The following is a 20,910-nucleotide window of genomic DNA, read 5'->3' as shown; positions in this document are numbered from 1 at the left end:
TGTTCATTTTGCAAGATGTCTATGGGACAGCAGCGCTTGGGTTCGCCAGACCTCCCACTGAGGGCAGGACACAGAATTCATGCTTGCCTTTTCCTAAGGTCCTCTCTCCACCGGAGCAGGCACTTACCTTTGATGAGTCAGCATCCAATTCAGGGATGATGCACTCTGAATCTGCTGCCCTCCAATGTCAGAAAGAGGGTGCAGTACAGTCTGACATGACAGAACTCACCAGCCTTTCACTGCTTACAACTCAGAACCGCAGCCTTACACACGTTGGCTACCTCTACCCCAGCCTGCAGCTGAGCTGGGGAACTTCATAAATAATGGTCAAGCCAGGGCCTTCAAAACAACCTCATCCCAAACCCTCTCAGGGCCTCACTTCAGTCTTTGAAACTGCTCCCAGCACACTAGGTCAACTAAGTGACCTGCCCATGTCCATCTTTGTCCTTTATTCTTCTTCCTCTGTTTAAACTAGCCAACCCAGAATATTCACAATCTTCCAGAGGACCAGTCTATATGCACAATCTGCGGACCGGCAAAAGTAAAGTTTCTGAGTGGACTGACAACATTGAACTCCACTCTGCTCCCAGTCAACACTTAAAACCACCTGTAGATCCCCCAGGGCTAATACATACACCTCCAGGGGCACCCTGAGTCCAACAAACCTTTTGTTTTTTTTTGGCTACAAACTTTCTTAATTTGACTAAGACACAGTCAGCTCCTGGAATACTTAAGAATACCAGATCAGGGTTGTTTCCCTTAGCAAAGTTAAGTGTCTCTAAATCATTGGTTCAATCTATCTTCAGAAGAAATCAGCTACTGTATTCCTCCATGTAACCTGGACAAGAACATCAGCTACATTTCAAGTTTCAAACTCATTTATGTGACATAAATCTGCTTTCTCAAATAACAGTAAAAAAAAAAAGGCTCACGTATCTTGCTCATGAAACAAATGAATCACAACTACGCACATGCAGGGCAGCATAAATAAGCCTGGGTCTTTTTTTCCTGCATCGCTGTTAGTGGGTTGCAAGCTCAAGCAGTTGACGACCCTTCCTGACTTTCCCCACTGGGAATGTATTACCCAGTGACAGCTGTCCCGACTAAATGGAGGAATGCTCTCATCCTCCAGAAATTTGTGTTTGGGTTTCGGGTTTTTTTTTTTTTTTTTTTCAATTGCTGGCAAAGGAGACAGTAGGAAGAGGAGAAAAATTGGAATTCAGTCTTAATCCTGATTTAATTGAATAGCTTTCCTTTCCTCCGATCCTCCTCTGCAGGAAAATGCAGGTAGATCTGTGCAATGTCAAGGGACAGTTGCTTGGGCAGTTAAAAAAAAAAAAAAATCACAGTAAAAAATTACATATATATGGATGCTGGGAAGCGGGGTGGAAATTGGGCTGAAACCTCGGTAGGCCGGATCTAGAAGGCCCCGGGGCTGGGCCGCCGCCTGGGGGTGGGTGCCAGCAGTGACTGGCTCGGTCCAGGGCTGCCCACTCGCACCTCGGGGTTGGTCCGGACTTTAGACTCGGCTCGTTCACTTCCGGTGACAAATCCCTCCCACCACGTCTAGAAATAATGTACCATTTCCCCCATCGCCTCCCGAAAGACCGACGACGGCTCTACAGAGACAAGAGCCTCGAACAAGGCTAGGATGGGTGAGGGGGGTTCTCTCGGACCCCCGAGTGACCAGAGGTGCCCAGCTACGCTGGGAGTGACGGCGACCGACCCGGGAGGAAGAAGCTGGGGGTGGAATCATCCTCTGCTCACCGCCCCCCCCCCACGACTGCAGCAATTGGCAAAAAAAAAAAAAAAAAATTAAAAATCTGTTTTTAGACTCCCCGAGGGCCCCCGCCCCCGAAGCCCGCTGCGGGGATGAACCCGGTCCCTCCCATCGCGATGCCCCTCGCCTCCTTCCACCCCAGCAGCAGCTGTCCACGGCGGCGGGGGGTGGGGGGGAGACCCGGGAACCCCCACCCCCACCCCTTCGCGGGCCACGCCGAACTGCAGTGGATGAGGGAGGGCGGGAAGGATGAGGGTTACAGGGCGGCAGGGACGGGTAGGGCCAAGGGGGTGGTGGAAAGGGGGAAAAAAAAAATTCTTTTTTGAATTAAATAACTAAATAAAGCAAAACACCAGAGGCATGCAAGCGGCTCCCAGGCCAGCTGTTCCAGCTGCAGCTTCCTCCGGCGCGGCCCGGGAGGTGCAACACACCACCCCCCCCCAGCCCATCTTCCTCACCACTACCTGTCCCCCCCACCCACCACAAGCACACATCCCTCCCCGCCACCCAGCAGCAGATCTGCGGCCTGTAAGGGGGTAAAGTAGGGAGGAGCTGGGGGGGGGGAGGGGGAGGCCTGCGAGTTTCTAACCTTGTTCTTATAAACAAACCCACATGTGCAGCTGCCGCTGCTGCAACTCACCCCACAATCCCGGATATAAGTCCTGCCCCTTTAAGAAGAAAAAAAAAAAGGGAGAGCAAGAGAGAGAGAGAGCCAGAGAGAGAGAGAGAGAGAGAGAGAGAGAGAGAGAGAGAGAGAGAGAGAGAGAGAGAGAAGCTTCTCCCCACCCCCCTCTGTCTCCCACCCCACCCTTGCACAAGGACCTTTGTCTCCCCACCTACCCCCCCCGCGCCGCCGCCGCCACCGCCTGTCAGTCAGCCCCGCCCACCTCCAACACCGAGCGACCAATAGGCGAGCAGAACCGAAGTCCGGCTCTGACGTCATCGCGGCCGACCAATCACGGGGCGCGTTGGTGGGAGGCCTCGCGGAGGGCGCGCCCTAAGGAAAGGGAGGCCGCGGGAGGTGTGGACGGAGCTTCGAGTGCAACATGGAGTTTGTGAGTTGCTCGGTGGCCGCAGCCGCCGCTGCTGGGGCGACGGCCACCGAGTCCCCGCGGGACCCGAGCCTGGTGCCCGAGCGGCTCCAGCGACGCGAGCAGGAGCGGCAGCTGGGGGTGGAGAAGCGCAAGCAGGAGCGGCAGAGCCAGGCGGTGGCCGAGGAGAAGAGCGACTTCTTCGCCTCGGCCTTCGCCCGCGAGCGCGCGGCCGTCGAAGAGCTGCTGCGGGGCGGCCCGGGAGAGTCGGCCGAGAGGCTGGAGGAGGCGGCGTCCCGGCTGCAGGGCCTGCGGAAGCTTCTCAACGACTCGGTGGTGTTCCTCGCCCCCTACGATCTGCGACAGGGCCAGGAGGCGCTGGCGCAGCTGCAGGCGACCCTGGCCGACCGGCGCCACGAGCTGCAGCCCAAGAAGCGCTTCGCTTTCAAGACCCGGAGAAAGGAGGCTGCGGTGCTCAGCCCTGCCGACCAGGCATCTAGCCCCCCGGCTGCTGCTGCTGCTGAAGGCATCGTGAGCCCTTCGCCTGGCCCCTCGCCAGAGGCGGGGACTTTAGCCTCCAGCTGGGCCTGTGGCTTCTCCAACCTCCAGTCCCAGGTCTTGGAGAAGGGAGCCGAGGAGCTGCGCCAGCGCGACATCCTTTTGACCGACCTGAGCGACTGCACTGTCAGACTGTATGGCAATCCCAACACTCTGCGGCTGGCCAGGGCCCTCCGCTGCAAGGTGCTCTGCGGCCCCGTGTCCACGTCCGTGTTCCTGGAGGACTGCAGTGACTGCGTGCTGGCCGTGGCCTGCCAACAGCTCCGCGTCCACACGACCAGAGACACCCGCGTCTTCCTGCAGGTCACCTGCAGGGCCATCGTGGAGGATTGCCGCGGCATCCAGTTCGCTCCTTACACCTGGAGCTACCCGGGGATGGACGAGGACTTCCAGGGCTCTGGTTTAGATAGGAACAAAAATAACTGGAACGACGTTGACGATTTCAACTGGCTAGCCCGAGGTGTGCCCTCCCCAAACTGGAGTATTCTTCCTGAAGAGGAGCGGGAGATCCAGTGGGACTAAGCGGTTGTCATTCTCTGTCCTTACCAAATCCTTTCCTTCTGGGGGATGACAACCTCTCGTGGCATTCCGGTTTACTGCTGGCTGTCGCGTTGTTTTGAGGCTTGAATTTGTGAACACCCTGCTTGCTTGTAAGTTACATTAAATTCATCATGGTGTGTTAACTTTTTTTTTTTCTTTTTGCTATTTTGACTGCTAGCTTGAAGCAAGCGAAAAGGGTGTGGTGGATTTCGTTTTCAATAGGAGTCCGTTAGTACACAATTCAAAGTATCAAGCCTGCCACCCAAAGAAAAACATCTTAGCAGCCCCCCCCCCCTTAAGGGTTTCACTAATGTACTCAGCAGAGCTGTGGCAAGACTTCTCATTGGTTGTGGCTTGTTGGAATCCGATGTTGTATACAAAATGTTGGATGGACCCCAAGAGGCACATAAATTTTACTGTAAGGCTGAAATCATTATTATGGCTATCAATCTTTGTGCACTTACATTGCCACAGACAGTATTATAAGTCACTCATTTTAAGCCGTCAAAATATGGACTGGAGAGATGGCTCAGCGCTCAAAGTGCAGGTTTGATTCCCCAGTACCCACGTAAGACAGAACACAAGTGGCATATGCATCCGCAGTTTGCAGTGACTAGAGGCCCTGGCGCATCATTCCCCTCCTCCTCGTGCCCCCCCCCACCTCTCTCTCTCTCTCAAATAAATAAATATTTATATATATATTTTAAAGTCTCGGATTTGGAGGCTGAAGAGATAGCTTAGCGGTTTAAGGCATTTTCCTGAAAAGTCAAAAGATCCCAGTTCGACTCTCCAGGACCCATGTAAGCCGCACAAGGTGGCGCATGTGTCCGGGGTTCGTTTGCAGTGGCTGGAGGCCCTGGCGCGCCCACTTTCTTTCTCTCAAATAAATACAAATCTCAGGTTTGCTGGGTGTGGTGGTGCATGCTTTTAATCCCAGCACTTGGGAGGCTGAGGTATGAGGATTGCTGTGAGTTTGAGGCCACCCTGAGTCTACATAGTGAATTCCACGTCAGCCTGGCCTAGAGTGAGACCCTACTTCGAAAAACAAAAAACAAAAAGTTGCAGGTTTGATCCCCCAGGACACATATAAGCCAAATGCACAAGGTGGCACTGTTTGGAGTTTGTAGTGGCTGGAGGCCCTGATGTGCCCATTCTCTCTCTCTTTCTATCTCTGGCCTTCTCTCTCTCTCTGCCCTTTTCTCTCTCATAAATAAAGTGTTTTTTTTTTAAAAAAACACTTTTTTAATGGGGAGGTAATATGATGGAGAATGGAATTTCAAAGGGGAAAGTGTCGGGGGGAGGGAGGGAATTACCATGGGATTTTTTTTTATAATCATGGAAAATGTTAATAAAAATTTAAAAATTAAAAAAAAAAAAACACTTTTTAAAAATTTTTCTTAGACAGAAAGAGGCAGAGAGAGAGAGAGAGAACGGGCACACTGTGGCCTCCAGCCACTGCAAATGAACTCCAGATGCATGTGCCACCTTGTGCATCTGGCTTACTGTGCACTGGGGAATGGAGCCTTTAACCAGGGTCCTTAGGCTTCACAGGCAAGCACTTAACCGCTAAACCATCTCTCCAACACAATTAACACTTTTTAAAAATGCATGATGTAGTTTCTGCTAACACCATTTTTTATAAAGTATATATATACATACACACACACTTATAAGACAGAAAAAATGGGCACGGCAGGGCCACCAGCCACTGCAAATGAACTCCAGATGAGTGTGCCCCCTTGTGCATCTGGCTTATGTGGGTCCTGGAGAGTCAAACCTGGATCCTTTGGCTTCTTTTTCTTTTTTTTTGGTTTGTTTTGTTATTCGAGGTAGGGTCTCACTCTAGCCCAGGCTGACCTGGAATTCACTATGTAGGCTCAAGGTGGCCTCGAACTCACAGTGATCCTTCTACCTCTGCCTCCTGTGTGCTGGGATTAAAGGCATGCGCCACCACGCCCAGCTGATCCTTTGGTTTTAAAGGCTTATGCCCTAACACCTAAGCTTTCTATCCTGCCCTCTAACACCATTTTTGTTAAGTGAGAAAACTGACCCCAGGTCACAGCTTAAATGGTGGGCTGTGGAAATTTGAAAATCAATTAGTCTGGCCCTAGACCCCCATCTTTACCACTTGAAGCTGATTTTGAAACAGGGTAAGATGCTTGAATTAAGTTCTCTATCGCAATTATGCTACTAGCTTTCCTCATAAAAAATAATAATAAAAAGATTGGACAGGGGCTGGAGAGATGGTTCAGCCGCTAAGGCATTTGTCTGCAAAGTCCAAGGACCCGAGCTCCATTCCCAGTACCCACACACAGCCACATGCACAAAGTGGAGTTTGTTTGCAGCCAATAGAGTCCCTGGTGCAATCATTCTCTCCTTGCAAATAAACATGTAATTAAATTTTTTTGTGTGTTTGTTTTTTGAGATAGTGTCTTGCTCTAGCCCAGGCTGACCTGGAATTCACTATGTAGTCTCAGGCAAGCCTTGAACTCTCAGAGAGCCTCCCACCTCTGCCTCCCGAGTGCTGGGATTAAAAGCATGTGCCGCCGGGCGTGGTGGCGCACGCCTTAAATCCCAGCACTCGGGAGGCAGAGGTAGGAGGATCACCGTGAGTTCGAGGCCACCCTGAGACTACATAGTGAATTCCAGGTGAAACTCTAGCCTTGAAAAAAAAGCATGTGCCACCATGCCCGGCTGCAAATAAACATGTTTTTAAAAGATTAGAGGCAAACAAAGCTGTTTTAACTTTTCCATTCATTTTGCTTCAATGCATCACTGTTAAGATTTGTTTTGTCTTTCTGTTCTATAAACTGTCCAGCTCTTTTTTTGGTTGTTTTGTTTTTTCGAGGTAGGTTCTAACTCTAGCTCAAGCTGAGCTGGAATTCACTATGTCGTCTCAAGGTGGTGTGGAATTCACAGTGATACACATACCTCTGCCTTCCAAGTGCTGTGCTTGGGCTACCACACCCGGCTTGTCCAGCATTCTTATTTTTTTTTCTCCCTCTTTTAAAAAATTTTTATTTTATTATTGACAACTTCCATAATTGTAAACAATATCCCATGATAATTCCGTCCCTTCCCCCACTTTCCCCTTTGAAACTCCATTCTCCACCATATCCACTCCCCCTCTCAATCACTCTCTTTTATTTTGATGTCATCATTTTTTCCACCTATCATGATGGTCTTGTGTAGGTAGTATCAGGCACTGCGAGGTCATAGATATCCAGACCATTTTGTGTCTGGAGGAGCATGTTGTAAAGAGTCCTACCTTTCCTTTGGCCCTTACGTTCTTTCCACAACCTCTTCTGCAATGGATCCTGAGCCTTGGAAGGTGTGATTGAGATATTGCAGTGCTGAGCACACCTTTTTTCTTAACACCATGGTACCTTCTGATTCATCTCAAGGTCACTGCCATCTGAAAAGTTAATCTTCTCCAACCAAAAGTGTGCCGGCCTGTAGCACGAAGGTCGAAAAAAACAGACCCCGAAGGAGGGAGCGGGAATGAACCTGAGAGAAGAACACAAGGAATGGAGCCAAGACAAGTTCTGATCACGGCTCAGGTTTATTCAGGCAGACACAGGCTTATATACAGAAGATAAAACTTTCTCAACAATGCCTATGGTCGTATGTTAATCTCTCTGTGTCTGACGCCCACTCCACCTAGGCTGTATACTTAACAATGCCTTAGTATCAGGCACCTTATCGATAAGGCCTTTGTATTAAGAGATTAGAGACCACCCTTGGCTCCCAAGGTCAAAGAGCAGCTGCAGCTCCCGACACAAAAGTGAGAGCAGCATTAATAGAAGGGTGTGAACATTAAGAGAAGTGCTTACTGGGCAGTTTGGTGAGCATAGTACATCCATTTAGCCAGACAGCAGCAGATGCTACACCCCTAGGGCTCATGACTACCCCTGTTGTAGGTTTTCAGTAACAGGGATGTATTCCCTCCCATGGAGCACGCCTCCAGTCAAATTAGAGGGCAGTTGGTTTCCCCCATAACAGATGTGCACATTGCACCCGTTGGCTCATTTGGCCTGGCTGGCCAAATATAAGGCTTGCAGTGTCCACTGTTGAGTATCTTCACTGGTGATTTCTCTTTCTCCCATTGAACTACATGTAGAATGGCTTCTTCCAGCTTTCTGTCAGCTGGTCTACATGGAGGAGGTTTTCAGCTCAGCTCCAGCAGGATTTCTCAGTGGCCTTGCAGCCCAAGTATGTGGAGTCTTCAGAAATAGGGTCTCATCATCTCTTCCTGGTGGGAAACCAAGGTCCTCGGCAATGGCCTGTAATGTTTTGGGGCATTAGGGACCTCCCTGGATGTCTGGCATTCTTAAGTGGAAAGTTGTAAGATAATTTATTTTTGTTTGGTATATGCATGTGAATACTCTGTCATATGGCAAATTTCCTCTTCATTGAAAGGTATAAACAACTATTACCAACTTTATCAAAACCAGCTGCTGGGTCAACTCACCAGAAAAAGTTGGGGAGGGTCATTAGACCCCCACTTGAGATTTAGGCACACCCATTCCCCAGCTATATGTAATAATAACACATAAGATCTCGTGGCCTCAGGGAGGAGATAGAGGAAAAGATCTAGGAACAAGGAGCTCCAGTGACCTCCGTTGAGGTGGTGTCTCTGGACTCTCCATGCTCTGTAATAAGCCCTCAACCCAAAGTCGAGGGAGGAATATCCACAGGGTTAATCCTGATATACTGAGCCCCAATGAAGTGTTGCTTTAGGGACTCAGGCTCAACCCCAGGCTGAAGGAGGAGCATCCATGGGTGAAACCCTGATATATTAAGCCCAGTGGAAGTGCTGTTTTGGGGTCTTGTGCTGTGTAAGCAAACCCTCACCCCCAAGCTGAGGAAGGAGTGTAGTCAGCCCCACTGGAGTGCTCCTCTATGGTCTCACGCTCCTGGACAGGGACAAGGAGCATCTAGAGGTGGCCATAGGAAAGCTGTCATTCAGGGTGGAATGAGATTTATGCAGGGTGTGGCTGCTGTGGGGTCCTGATGCTTTGTAAGTAAGCCTGCATCCCAAGACTGGCTCAAGGAGGGTCATACGAGGAGTAATTTTTTTTTTTTTTAAATTTTAGAGGGAGACAGAGAGCCTGTGCCAGGGCCTCAGCCATCGAAATGGAATTACAGACGCTTGCGCCACCTAGTGGGCATGAGCAACCTTGTATATGCCTCATCTTTGTGTGTCTGGCTTACATGAGATCTGGAGAGTCAAATGTGGGTACTTAGGCTTTGCAGGCAAGCGCCTTAACTGCTGAGCCGTCTCTCTGGCCCTTAAGGAGTAATTTTGACAAGAATCTCCATCAGTGTGGCTGCTCTGGGGACTCCACATTCCTATAAGTATCCTCCCTTTATGTTCTATAAGTGAACTGCCCCTACTCCCCAAATACATTCATTGGTTCACCAAACTAGTATTACTGTAATAGTGCTTTGGTCTGTCATCTGAGCCCTATTTGGGCTGAAGATTTGTGTCCGCGTCTCCCCAGGGGGAAAATTTCCTGCAACATCTGCCATGCCCCATACATGATGGCTTAGCGGTTAAGGTGCAGGCCTGCAAAGCTTAAGGACCCAGGTTCAATTCTCCAGGTTCCACATAAACCAGATGCATGAGGTGACTCATGCGTCTGGAGTTCACTTGCGGTGGCTAGAGGCCCTGGCACACCCATTCTCACGCTCTGTCTCTCTCTCTCTCTCCCTCTCTCTGTCTCAAATAAATAAATAAAAAGAAATCTTTAAAAAAAAAAAAGTTTCCTGATTGAGAGGGGTAGGGGATATGAAGGAGAGTGGAGTTTCAAAGGGGAAAGTGGGGGAGGGAGGGAATTACCATAGGAAATTGTTTACAATCATGGAAGTTGTCAATAAAAAAATTAAAAATTAAATTAAAAACAAAAGTTTCCCTTAAAAGAAAATCTTGAGCCAGGTGTGGTGGCACATGTCTTTAATCCCAGTACTCAGGAGGCAGAGATAGGATTGATCTGAGTTGGAGGCCATCCTGAGACTACATGGTGAATGACAGGTCAGCCTGAGCTAGAGTGAGACCCTACCTTGAGAAATAAATAAATAAATAAATCTTTTTTTGGGGGGTTCTTATGACCTCTGAGCCTCAGACATGCTTTTCCTTTCATGACACAAATAGTAAGATATTTGAATACTGTATGTATCTATATTTATTTATTTATTTTTATTATTATTTTTTACAATTTTTATTAACATTTTCCATGATTATAAAAAATACCCCATGGTAATACCCTCCACCCTGTACTTTCCCCTTTGAAATTCCATTCTCCATCATATTACCTCCCCATCTCAATCATTCTACTTACATATATACAATACTAACCTATTAAGTACACTCCTCCCTTCCTTTCTCTTCCCTTTAAATCTCCTTTTTAACTTACTAGCCTCTGCTACGAAGTATTTTCCTTTTCACGCAGAAGCCTAATCATCTGTAGCTAGGATCCACATATGAGGGAGAACATGTGGCGCTTGGCTTTCTGGGCCTGGGTTACCTCACTTAGTATAATCCTTTCCAGATCCATCCATTTTTCTGCAAATTTCATAACTTCATTTTTCTTTACCGCTGAGTAGAACTCCATTGTATAAATGTGCCATATCTTCATTATCCACTCATCAGTTGAGGGACATCTAGGCTGGTTCCATTTCCTAGCTATTATAAATTAAGCAGCGATAAACATGGTTGAGCACGTACTTCTAAGGAAATGAGATGAGTCCTTCGGATATATGCCTAGGAGTGCTATAGCTGGGTCATATGGTAGATCAATCTTTAGCTGTTTTAGGAACCTCTACACTGATTTCCACAATGGCTGGACCAGATTGCATTCCCACCAGCAGTGTAGAAGGGTTCCTCTTTTTCCACATCCCTGACGACATTTATGATCATTTGCTTTCATAATGGTAGTCATTCTGACAGGAGTGAGATGGAATCTCAATGTAGTTTTAATCTGCATTTCCCTGATCACTAGTGACGTAGAACATTTTTTTAGATGCTTATATGCCATTCATATTTCTTCCTTTGAGAATGCTCTGTTTAGCTCCATAGCCCATTTTTTGATTGGCTTGTTTGATTCCTTATTATTTAACTATTTGAGTTCTTTGTTTATCCTAGATATTAATTCTCTATCAGATATATAACTGGCGAAGATTTTTTCCCATTCTGTAGGTTGCCTCTTTGCTTTTTTCACTGTGTCCTTTGCAGTGCAAAATCTTTGTAATTTCATGAGGTCCCAGCCATTAATCTGTGGTTTTATTGCCTGAGCAATTGGGGTTGTATTCAGAAAGTCTTTGCCAAGACCAATATGTTGAAGGGTTTCTCCTACTTTTTCCTCTAGCAGATTCAGAGTTTCAGGTCTGATGTTAAGGTCTTTAATCCATTTGGACTTAATTCTTGTGCATGGCGAGAAAGAATCTATTTTTATCCTTCTATAGATATATATCCAGTTTTCCCAATACCATTGCTGAAGAGGCTGTCTTTTCTCCAATGAGTATTTTGGGCATTTTTATCAAATATCAGGTGGCTATAGCTACCTGGACTTATATCTGGGTCCTCTATTCTGTTCCATTTATCTACATGTCTGTTTTTGTGCCAGTACCATGCTGTTTTTGTTACTATGGCTCTGTAGTATAGGTTAAAATCAGGTATGGTGATACCACCAGCCTTATTTTTGTTGCTCAGTATTATTTTAGATATTTGAGGTTTTTTGTGATTCCAAATGAATTTTTGGATTGTTTTTTCTATTTCCATGAAGAATGCCTTTGGAATTTTGATAGGGATTGCATTAAATGTGTAGATTGCTTTAGGTAAGATTGCCATTTTCACAATATTGATTCTTCCAATCCAGGAACAAGGGATGTTTTTCCACTTTCTAGTGTCTTCTGCAATTTCTCGCTTGAGAGTTTTAAAGTTCTCATTGTAGAGATTCTTTACTTCCTTGGTTAGGTTTATTCCAAGGTACTTTATTTTTTTTGATGCAATTGTGAATGGGAGAGATTCTCTGATTTCATCCTCTTTGTGCTTGTTGTTAGCATATATGAAGGCTACTGATTTCTGTGTATTTATTTTGTATCCTGCTATATGGCTGTAGGTTTTTATCAGCTCTAACAGTTTGCTAGTAGAGTCTTTAGGGTCCTTTATGTATAGAATCATGTTGTCTATTTAACATCTATATGTTTGTCTTATTCCAAAAGAGAATTGAAAGTGGCTTCTAGGATATATCAAATCTAGCAAGGTAACAACAGGAGGGTTGGGGAGATTGCTCAGTGGTTAAAGGTGTCGCTTGCAAAGTCTGCCAGAGTTTAATTTCTCAGCCATTCATGTAAACCTGGACAGGTGTTTATTTACAATGGCAAGAGACCCTGGCATGATCTCCCCCACACACATAAATGAGTAAAAGTTAAAATAATAATTGTGGGCTGGAGAGATGGCTTAGCAGCTAAGGCACTTGTCTGTGAAGCCTAAGGACCCAGGTTCAATTCTCTAGGAGCCATGTAAGCCAGATGTACAAGGTGGTACATGAGTCTGGAGTTTGTTTGCAATGCCTAGAGGCCCTGGCACACCCATTCTCTCTATCTGCCTCTGTCTCTCTCTCTCAAATAAATAAACTAAATAAAAATATTTAAGAAAAATAAATGCAGGGGCCTGGAGAAATGGCTTAGCAGTTAAGGCACTTGCCTAAGAAGTCTAGGAACCCTGATTCGATTCCCCTGTACCCATGTGTGGTGGTTTGATTCAGGTGTCCGCCATAAACTTAGGTGTTCTGAATGCTAGGTTTCCAGCTGATGCATATTTGGGAATTAATGCCTCCTGGAGGGAGTGTATTGTTGGGGGTGGGCTTATGGGTATTAAAGCCAGTTTCCCCTTGCCAGTGTTTGGCACACCCTCCTGTTGCTGTGTCCACCTTATGTTGGCCAGGGAGTGATGTCCACCCTCTGCTCTTGCCATCGTTTTCCCCTTCCATCATGGAGCTTCCCCTCGAGCCTGTAAGCCAAAATAACTCTCTTTTTCCCAGAAGCTGCTCTTGGTTGGGTGATTTCTACCAGCAATGTGAACCGGACTGCAACAGTAAAGTGGTACCGGGAGTGGGGTTGCTGCTAGACACCTGACTTTGTGGCTTTGGCCTTTTGGAGCTGATTTTCAAAAGGAATGTGGAAGGAGTTGAAACCTTGGCCTAAGAGATGCCTTGCAGTGCTGTAAGTACAGCTTGATGGACTATTCTGGTCTGAGCTGAAAGACCTGAAGGCAGTAAGAACTATGGACTGTGAGGTTTGGCTTTTGAGGGTGAGAAAAAGCTTTACCTGGACTGGGCTAGCAGTTTGTGTGAGAGGCTTGCTCTTGTGCCCATGTCCTGAGAAGTTGTGCAGGGTTGCTTTGCGTAGAAATGAACTGGTGTGAGCAGAGGGATATGGCACAGAAAGAAAAATCTTTGGGTGAACTGTTGCCCATTCAGCTGCAACTGAGAGATTATAACCTATAAGACTGGGCCAGCTGACCTGCGCTGGGGCAAGAAGAAGAATGTAGACTCTTTAGAAGGGGCCTGAGTGCTCAAGGAGTGTCCTGTTCTTCAAAGTCTGCTTTATTCCCCCCTGGATTAACAAATTGGCACCTACCTGGTATTGTGGAGTATAAGAAATGCTGGAAAGAGGGTCATTGAGTTTGCAACACAGTCTTGTGTTTTGGAAATGGCCATGGGCAGTGTGAAGCGGGTTTGCTGGTTGCCTGCATAGAGACCCCATGGGGCCATGAGGATGAACCGTGGCTTGCAGTGGAGACCCAGTGGAGATGCCGGGACCATGAGATGGCTGCCGAGGTGCTGCAGGCCCCGATGAAGTTTTCCAGGACTGTGAGTAGCCTAGCTGGAGGGGTGGAATTGGAATGCCAGAGACTTGTTGCTGGTTAGAATTATCGGACTTGAAGATTTGTCACTGGCTAGAGTTGCTGTACTTGAAGCTACAGAGTTTGATGTTTGCCCTGGTTGTTTTAAATCTTGTATTGGTTGAATGTTTCTTTGCTATGCCCAATGCCATCTTTTGCAGTGTGAATATTTATTCTGTGCCATTATGGGTTTTTTGAGTTTATTTTTTGGTATTATGGCTCAGTTAAAAGATCTTGGACTATGGGGATGTATGAACATCTTTGGGATTGATAAAAACTATGGGGACTTTTAAAGTCAGACTGAATGCATTATATTTTACATCATGTATGGATATCAGTTTATGGGGGCCAGGGGCGGAATGTGGTGGTTTGATTCAGGTGTCCCCCATAAACTTAGGTGTTTGAATGCTAGGTTCCCAGCTGATGCATATTTGGGAATTAATGCCTCCTGGAGGGAGTTTATTGTTGGGGGCGAGCTTATGGGTATTAAAGCCAGTTTCCCCTTGCCAGTGTTTGGCACACCCTCCTGTTGCTGTGTCCACCTTATGTTGGCCAGGGGGTGATGTCCACCCTCTGCTCTTGCCATCGTTTCCCCCTGCCATCATGGAGCTTCCCCTCGAGCCTGTAAGCCAAAATAACTCTCTTTTTCCCAGAAGCTGCTCTTGGTTGGGTGATTTCTACCAGCAATGCGAACCGGACTGCAACACCATGTAAGGCAGATGCACAAGGTGGTACATGAGTCTTGGGTTTGTTTGCAATGGCTGGAGGCCCTGGCATGCCCATTCTCTCTCTCCTTATCTCTGTATCTGTCTCTCTCTCAAATAAATAAAGTTTAAATTAAATATTTAAAAAACTAAACACAATACAGAAGTCAGGATGGAGTCAAAATAGCAAAAATTGAAGCCAGGCATGGTGGTGCATGCCTTTAATCCCAGCACTCAGGAGGCAGAGGTAGGAGGATCACCGTGAGTTCAAGGCCACCCTGAGACTACATAATGAATTCCAGGTCAGCCCGGGGCTAGAGTGAAACCCGACTTTAGAAAAAAAAAAAAAGCAAGCTGAAATTGAAACAAAACAAGGTGGGTGTGTTAGTGCACACTTTTAATCCCAGCACTTGGGAGGATCACTGTGAGTTTGAGGCCAGCCTGAAACTACATAGTGAATTCCAGGTCATCCTGGGCTAGAGCAAGACCCTACCACAAAAGAAAGGGGGGTGGTGTTAGAAAACAAAGGTTAAGGGGGCTGGAGAGATGGCTTAGCAGGTAAGCACTTGCCTGTGAAGCCTAAGGACCCCAGTTCAAGGCTCGATTCCCCAGGACCCACGTTAACCAGATGCACAAGGGGGCGCACACGTCTGTAGTTCCTTTGCAGTGGCTTGAAGCCCTCTCTCTCTCTATCTGACTGTTTCTCTCTCTGTGCTCTCAAATAAATAAATAAACAACAAAAAAAAGAAAAAGAAAATGAAGGTTGAAAGATAATTACAATTAATACAAAGAAGATAATATTGTAAGTATCAGATGGGCAAAGATCCAGAATTGTGACAAGACATTGTATTGATAAGGAAGTGAAAACAGTGCTATCAGACATTGCTGGTATATGTGCAAGTGGATAACCTCTTGGAAATGCAATTTGACAGCTATATGTCAATATTGCAAATGTTCATAGCCTGTCAGTGAAGCAATTAGCCATTTCAGTCCTACGTAATTTAGCCTTCCAGAAATAATTGCACATTTGCTGAGAATGAATAATGATAGTCATTGTAGCATTTTTCTAATTTTTCAAAAAAAGTTTTATTTATGTATTTGAGAGAGCAAGAGAGAAAGAGGCAGAGAGAGATTGAGAGAATGGGCACTACAGCCACTGCAAAAGAACTCCAGATACATGCACCACCTTGTGCAGCTGGCTTATGTGCGTCCTGGGGAATCGAATCGAAGTCCTTTGGACTTGCAGACAAATGCTTTAACTACTAATCCATCTCTCCAGCCCTTTCTAATGTTTAAAGATTAGAAATAGAGCCAGGCATGGTGGCGCACACCATTAATCCCAGCACTTGGGAGGCAGAGGTAGGAGAATCGTCATGAGTTTGAGGCCACCCTGAGACTGCATAGTGAATTCCAGGTCAGCCTGGGCTAGAGTGAGACCCTACCTTGAAAAAAAAGAAAGAAAAATTATATATATACATATATAGTTTTTGTTTATTTTTTGAGATAGGGTCTCACTTTAGCCCAGGCTGACCTGGAATTCACTATGTAGTCTCCAGGTGGCCTCAAAATTATGATGATCCTACCTCTGCCTCCTGAATGCTGGGATTAAAGGCATGTGCCACCACATCCGGCCTAATTAAATATGTTTTTAATTTTTTGTTTTTTCCAGGTATTGTCTCACACTAGCCTAGGCTGACCTGGAATTCATTATGTAATCTCAGGGTGTCCTTGAACTCACAGTGATCCTCCTACCTCTGCCTCCTGATTGCTAGGATTAAAGGCATGTTCCACCATGCCCAGCTGTATTTTTTAAATTTTATTTTCATTATTTATTTATTACTTTTATTTTATTCCTTTATTTTGGTTTTTTGAGGTAGGATCTCACTTTAGCTCAGGCTGACCTGGAATTCACTATGTAGTCTCAGGGTGGATTTGAACTCATGGCAATCCTCCTACCTCTTCCTCTCAAGTGCTGGGATTAAAGGCATGTGCCACCATGCCCAGCTTCATTATTATTATTATTATTATTATTATTATTATTATTATTATTAGGGGGCTAGAGAGATGGCTTAGTGGTTAAGGCACATTCCTCCAAAGCCTAAGGACCGAGGTTCCACTCTCCAGGTTCCACATAAGCCAGATGCACATGGTAGCGTATGAATCTGCATTCATTTGTAGTGGCTAGAGTCCTTGGAGTGCCCATTCTCTCCCTCTCCATCTCTCTGTCTCTAATAAATAAATAAATGAAAATAAAATCTTGAAAAAAATATTTATATAGCAGTTAAGGCACTTGCCTGCAATGCATAATAACCTTGATTCGATTCCCCAGGACCCACATAAGCCAGATGCACAAGGAGGTGCACGCATCTGTAGTTCGTTTGCAATGGCTGGAGGCCCTGGCATACCCATTCTTCTCTCTCTCTCTCTGCTTCTTTCCCTCTCTCAAGTAAATAAATAAAAATAAAATACTTAGAGAAAGAGAGAGAGAGAGAGAGAATGGGCGTGCCAGGGCCTCAGCCATTGCAATCCAACTCCCAGGCACTTGCATCACCAAGGTTGCATGTGCAACCTTGCATTTTGCATCACTTTTGTGCATCTGGCTTATGTGGGACTCGAGAGAGATGAAACATGGGTCCTTAGGATTCTCAGGCAAGTGCCTTAACCACTCGGCCATCTCTCCAGCTCTTTATTTTTTGCTTTTTGAAATAGGGTCTCATTCAAGCCCAGGCTGATCTGAAATTGTTACTCTTACCTCTGCCTCCCAAGTGCTGGGATTAAAGGCATGCACCACCACACCTGGCTTAAATATTTTTAAAATTTATTTTATTTATTTATTTGAGAGAGAGAGAATGGGAGAGAGAAATAGGCAGGAAGAGAGAGAGAGAATGGGCATGCCAGGGCTTCCAGCCACTGCAAAGGAACTCCAGATGCATGTGCCCCCTTGTGCATCTAGCTTTATGTGGGTCCTGGGGAATTGAACCTAGATCCTTTGGCTTTGCAGGCAAACGCCTTAACTGCTAAGCCATCTCTCCAGCCCGCTAAATATGTTTTTGTTTTTTTTTGCCTGAAATTTTTTTGTTCTTTATTTATTTGAGACTGACAGACAGAGCAAGAAAGGCAGGTAGAGAGAGAGAGAGAATGAATGGGCACTCCAGGGCTTCCAGCCACTGCAAACGAACTCCAGACGCGTGCACCCCCTTGTGCATCTGGCTAACGTGGGTCCTGGGGAATCGAGCCTCCAATCCGGGTCCTTAGGCTACATAGGCAAGCGCTTAACCGCTAAGCCATCTCTCCAGCCCCTGAATTGTTTTTATTATTGACAAGCTCCATAATTATAGACAATAAAACATGATAATTCCTCTCCTCTCCTCTTCAGAGCTCCATTCTCTATCATATCTCTTCCCCCTCGGAATCAATTTTTTGTTTGTTTGTTTGGTCTTGTGGGGGTTTTTTCTCCCCCAAGGTAAGGTCTCACTTTAGTCCAGACTGACCTGAAATTCGCTATGTAGACTCAGGGTGACCTACAACTCACTGCGATCCTCCTATCTCTGCTGGGATTAAATGCGTGCTGCATCACCTCTGGTTCAATTTAAAGATAAATAAATAAATAAAGGAACGTAAGACACTGTCTCTCTGGATATCACATCCAAGGAAAAAGATGGGTGCTTTAGTGTTTGACTTTTGTGAGCAGAACTCTTTGAAAACGTTATGCATGTCCATGCCAGGGTTTAGTGGTGTTGAGCCACACCCATGGCCTCATGCGTGCTAAGCACTCTCTCAACTGAGCTACATCTACAGCCCACACTGCAAAAATTTCTAAAGAAAAGTGAAGACCTCTTAATTCCATTACCTATTCTATCATCTTTTCAAGTTTTTTAAAAATTTAAGATATTGTGTTTACTTATCTGCATACAGAGAAGGGAGAGAGAAAGAGAAAGAGAGAGAAAGAGAGAGAGAGAGAGAATGGGCACACCAGGGACTTCTGCCACTGTAAATGAACTTCAGTTGCATGTTCCATCTTGTACATCTGGCTTTACGTGGGTACTGAGGAATCGAACCCAGGTTATTAACATTGTAGGCAAGTGCCTTAACCACTGAACCATCTCTCTAGTCTCTGGAGCACTTCATTCTCCTCCAATGATTCATCATGATTTTCTTTGAAGTCCACTATTTTTAATTTTGGTTTTGTTTTGTTCTTCGAGGTAGAGTCCTGGAATTAACTAGGTAGCCTCAGGGTAGCCTCGAACTCAGGGTTATCCTCTTACCTCTGCTTCCTGAGTGCTGGGATTAAAGGCGTGTGCCACCACACCCGGATCCACTTTTTTTTTAAATCATTTATCACCATACTATTCCATTATTTTTGGCCAGGAAAATTTCTCATGTGTTTGTTCTTTCACTTTTGCATTTCTTGTGAGTTTGACATCCTCAGGGATCCTGGTTTGACCGAAGATTCCCCACTCCATTCTATCCACTGAAGCCATTCTCTTTTTGACCACCAGGGGTCACCCACAGACTCAACAAAGGCTTGGTGCTGTCCCACCTCAATGAGTACACACATCCAGGCCAGGAGAAAAAGTGTCTGGCGAAACCCTTTATACTTGTATGCCATTAATAAATAAATAAATAAATAAATATATATATATATATATATATTTATTTATTTATTTATTTATTTATTTATTTATTTATTAGCCCGGTGTGGTGACAGCCGCCTTTAATCCCAGCACTCGGGAGGCAGAGGTAGGAGGATCGCCGTGAGTTCAAGGCCACTCTGAGAATACAGAGTGAATTCCAACCAGGTCAGCCTAGACTAGAGTGAAACCCTACCTCAAAAAACCAAACCAAAACAAAACAAAAATTATATATAGCCAGGCATGGTAGCTCTAGCCCAGGCCGACCTGGAATTCACTATGTAGTCTCAGGGTGGCCTCGAACTCATGGCGATTTTCCTACCTCTGCCTCCTGAGTGCTAGGATTAATTTAATGGCATGTGCCACACACCCAGCTTGATTATTTATTTGCATGTTTATTTTGTGGTGGTGGGGATAGAACCCTGGACCTTAAACTAGGCAAGTGAAACCCTAATGTTGATTTTTAAAAATAATTTTTATTTATTTATTTATTAGAGGAAGAGAAAGAAAGTGTGTGTGTGTGTGTGAGAGAGAGAGAGAGAGAGAGAGAGAGAGAGAGAATGGGCAGGCCAGGGACTCTAGCCACTGCAAACCAACTCCGGACGCATGTGCCCCCTTGTGCATCTGGCTTACGTGGGACCTGGAGAATCAAACCTGGGTCATTAGGCTTCGCAGGCATGTGTCTTAACCACTAAGCCATCTCTCCAGCCCCCAATGTTGATTTTTTTCTCTCTTTAAAATTTTTATTGACAACTTCCATGACTGTAAACAATATTCCATGGTAATGCTCTCCCTCCCTCCACTTTCCCCTTTGAAACTCCACTCTCCATCATATCCCCTCCCCCTCTCAATCAATCTCTTTTATTTTGATGTCATGATCTTTTCTTCCTATTATGATGGTCTTCTGTAGGTAGTGTCAGGCACTGTGAGGTCATGGATATCCAGGCCATTTTATGTCACTGCAAACGAATTCCAGATGCATGTGCCACCTTGTGCATCTGGCTTATGTGGGTCCTGGAGAATCAAACCAAGGTCCTTTGGCTTTGCAGGCAAGCGCTTTAACTGCTAAGCCATTTCTCCAGCCCCTCATTTCCTTTTTTAAAATTTATTGACAACTTCCATAATTGCAGACAATAAACCATGATAATTCCCGCCCCCACATCCTTTTACCCTTCACAAATCCACTCTCCATCATGTCCCCTCCCTCTCTCAATCAGTCTCTTTTATTTTGATGTCATCATCTTTTCCACCTATCATGATGGTCTTGTGTAGGTAGTGTCAGGCACTGTGAGGTCATGGATATCCAGGCCATGTTGTGTCTAGAGGAGCACGTTGTAAGGGGTTCTACCCTTCCTTTGGCTCTTATGTTCTTTCCACCACCTCTTCCGCAATGGACCCTTAGCCTTGGAAGGTGTGATAGAGATATTGCAGTGCTGAGCACTCCTCTGTCACTTCTTCTCAGCACCATGATCCCTTCTGAGTCATCCCAAGGTCACTGCCATCTGAAAAGAGAAGGTTCTCTAATCAAAAGTGAGAATAGCATTAATATATGTGTATGAACATTAAGAGAACTGCTTACTGGGCAGTTTGGTGAGCATAATATATGTATTTAGTATATGTATATGCAATGTATGTATATTGCCAGATGCCAGGAAGCATTACACCCCTAGGGCTCATGATTTCCCCTGTCACAGGTTTTCAGTGTCAGGCATGTATTCCCTCCTGTGGAGCGGTCCTCCAAGTCCAGAGAGCAGTTGGT

At 45.7% G+C, this 20,910-nt stretch overlaps 1 protein-coding gene across 2 annotated transcripts in view; it reads left to right on the top strand.

Annotated features, from left to right (window-relative positions):
- The first annotated feature begins 2,826 nt into the window (after window positions 1-2,826).
- The window catches only part of Tbcc (tubulin folding cofactor C), a 34,287-nt gene continuing 16,203 nt past the window's right edge, over window positions 2,827-20,910 (top strand). The window contains exon 1 of one of the 2 annotated variants that reach the window (XM_004649498.2): window positions 2,827-4,052. In XM_004649498.2, coding sequence (XP_004649555.2) covers window positions 2,827-3,891 — 1,065 coding nt within the window. In that variant the 3' untranslated portion in view covers window positions 3,892-4,052. Of the gene's footprint in view, window positions 4,053-20,910 lie in introns of those variants that run through there. The other variant, XR_006638613.1, reaches the window with a different exon arrangement.

The sequence above is a fragment of the Jaculus jaculus genome, chromosome 8 (genome assembly GCF_020740685.1).
Source record: "Jaculus jaculus isolate mJacJac1 chromosome 8, mJacJac1.mat.Y.cur, whole genome shotgun sequence".
Lineage (NCBI taxonomy): Eukaryota > Metazoa > Chordata > Mammalia > Rodentia > Dipodidae > Jaculus > Jaculus jaculus.
Note: the sequence above shows the minus strand (reverse complement) of the source record. Positions and strands in the feature narration are given on the sequence as shown.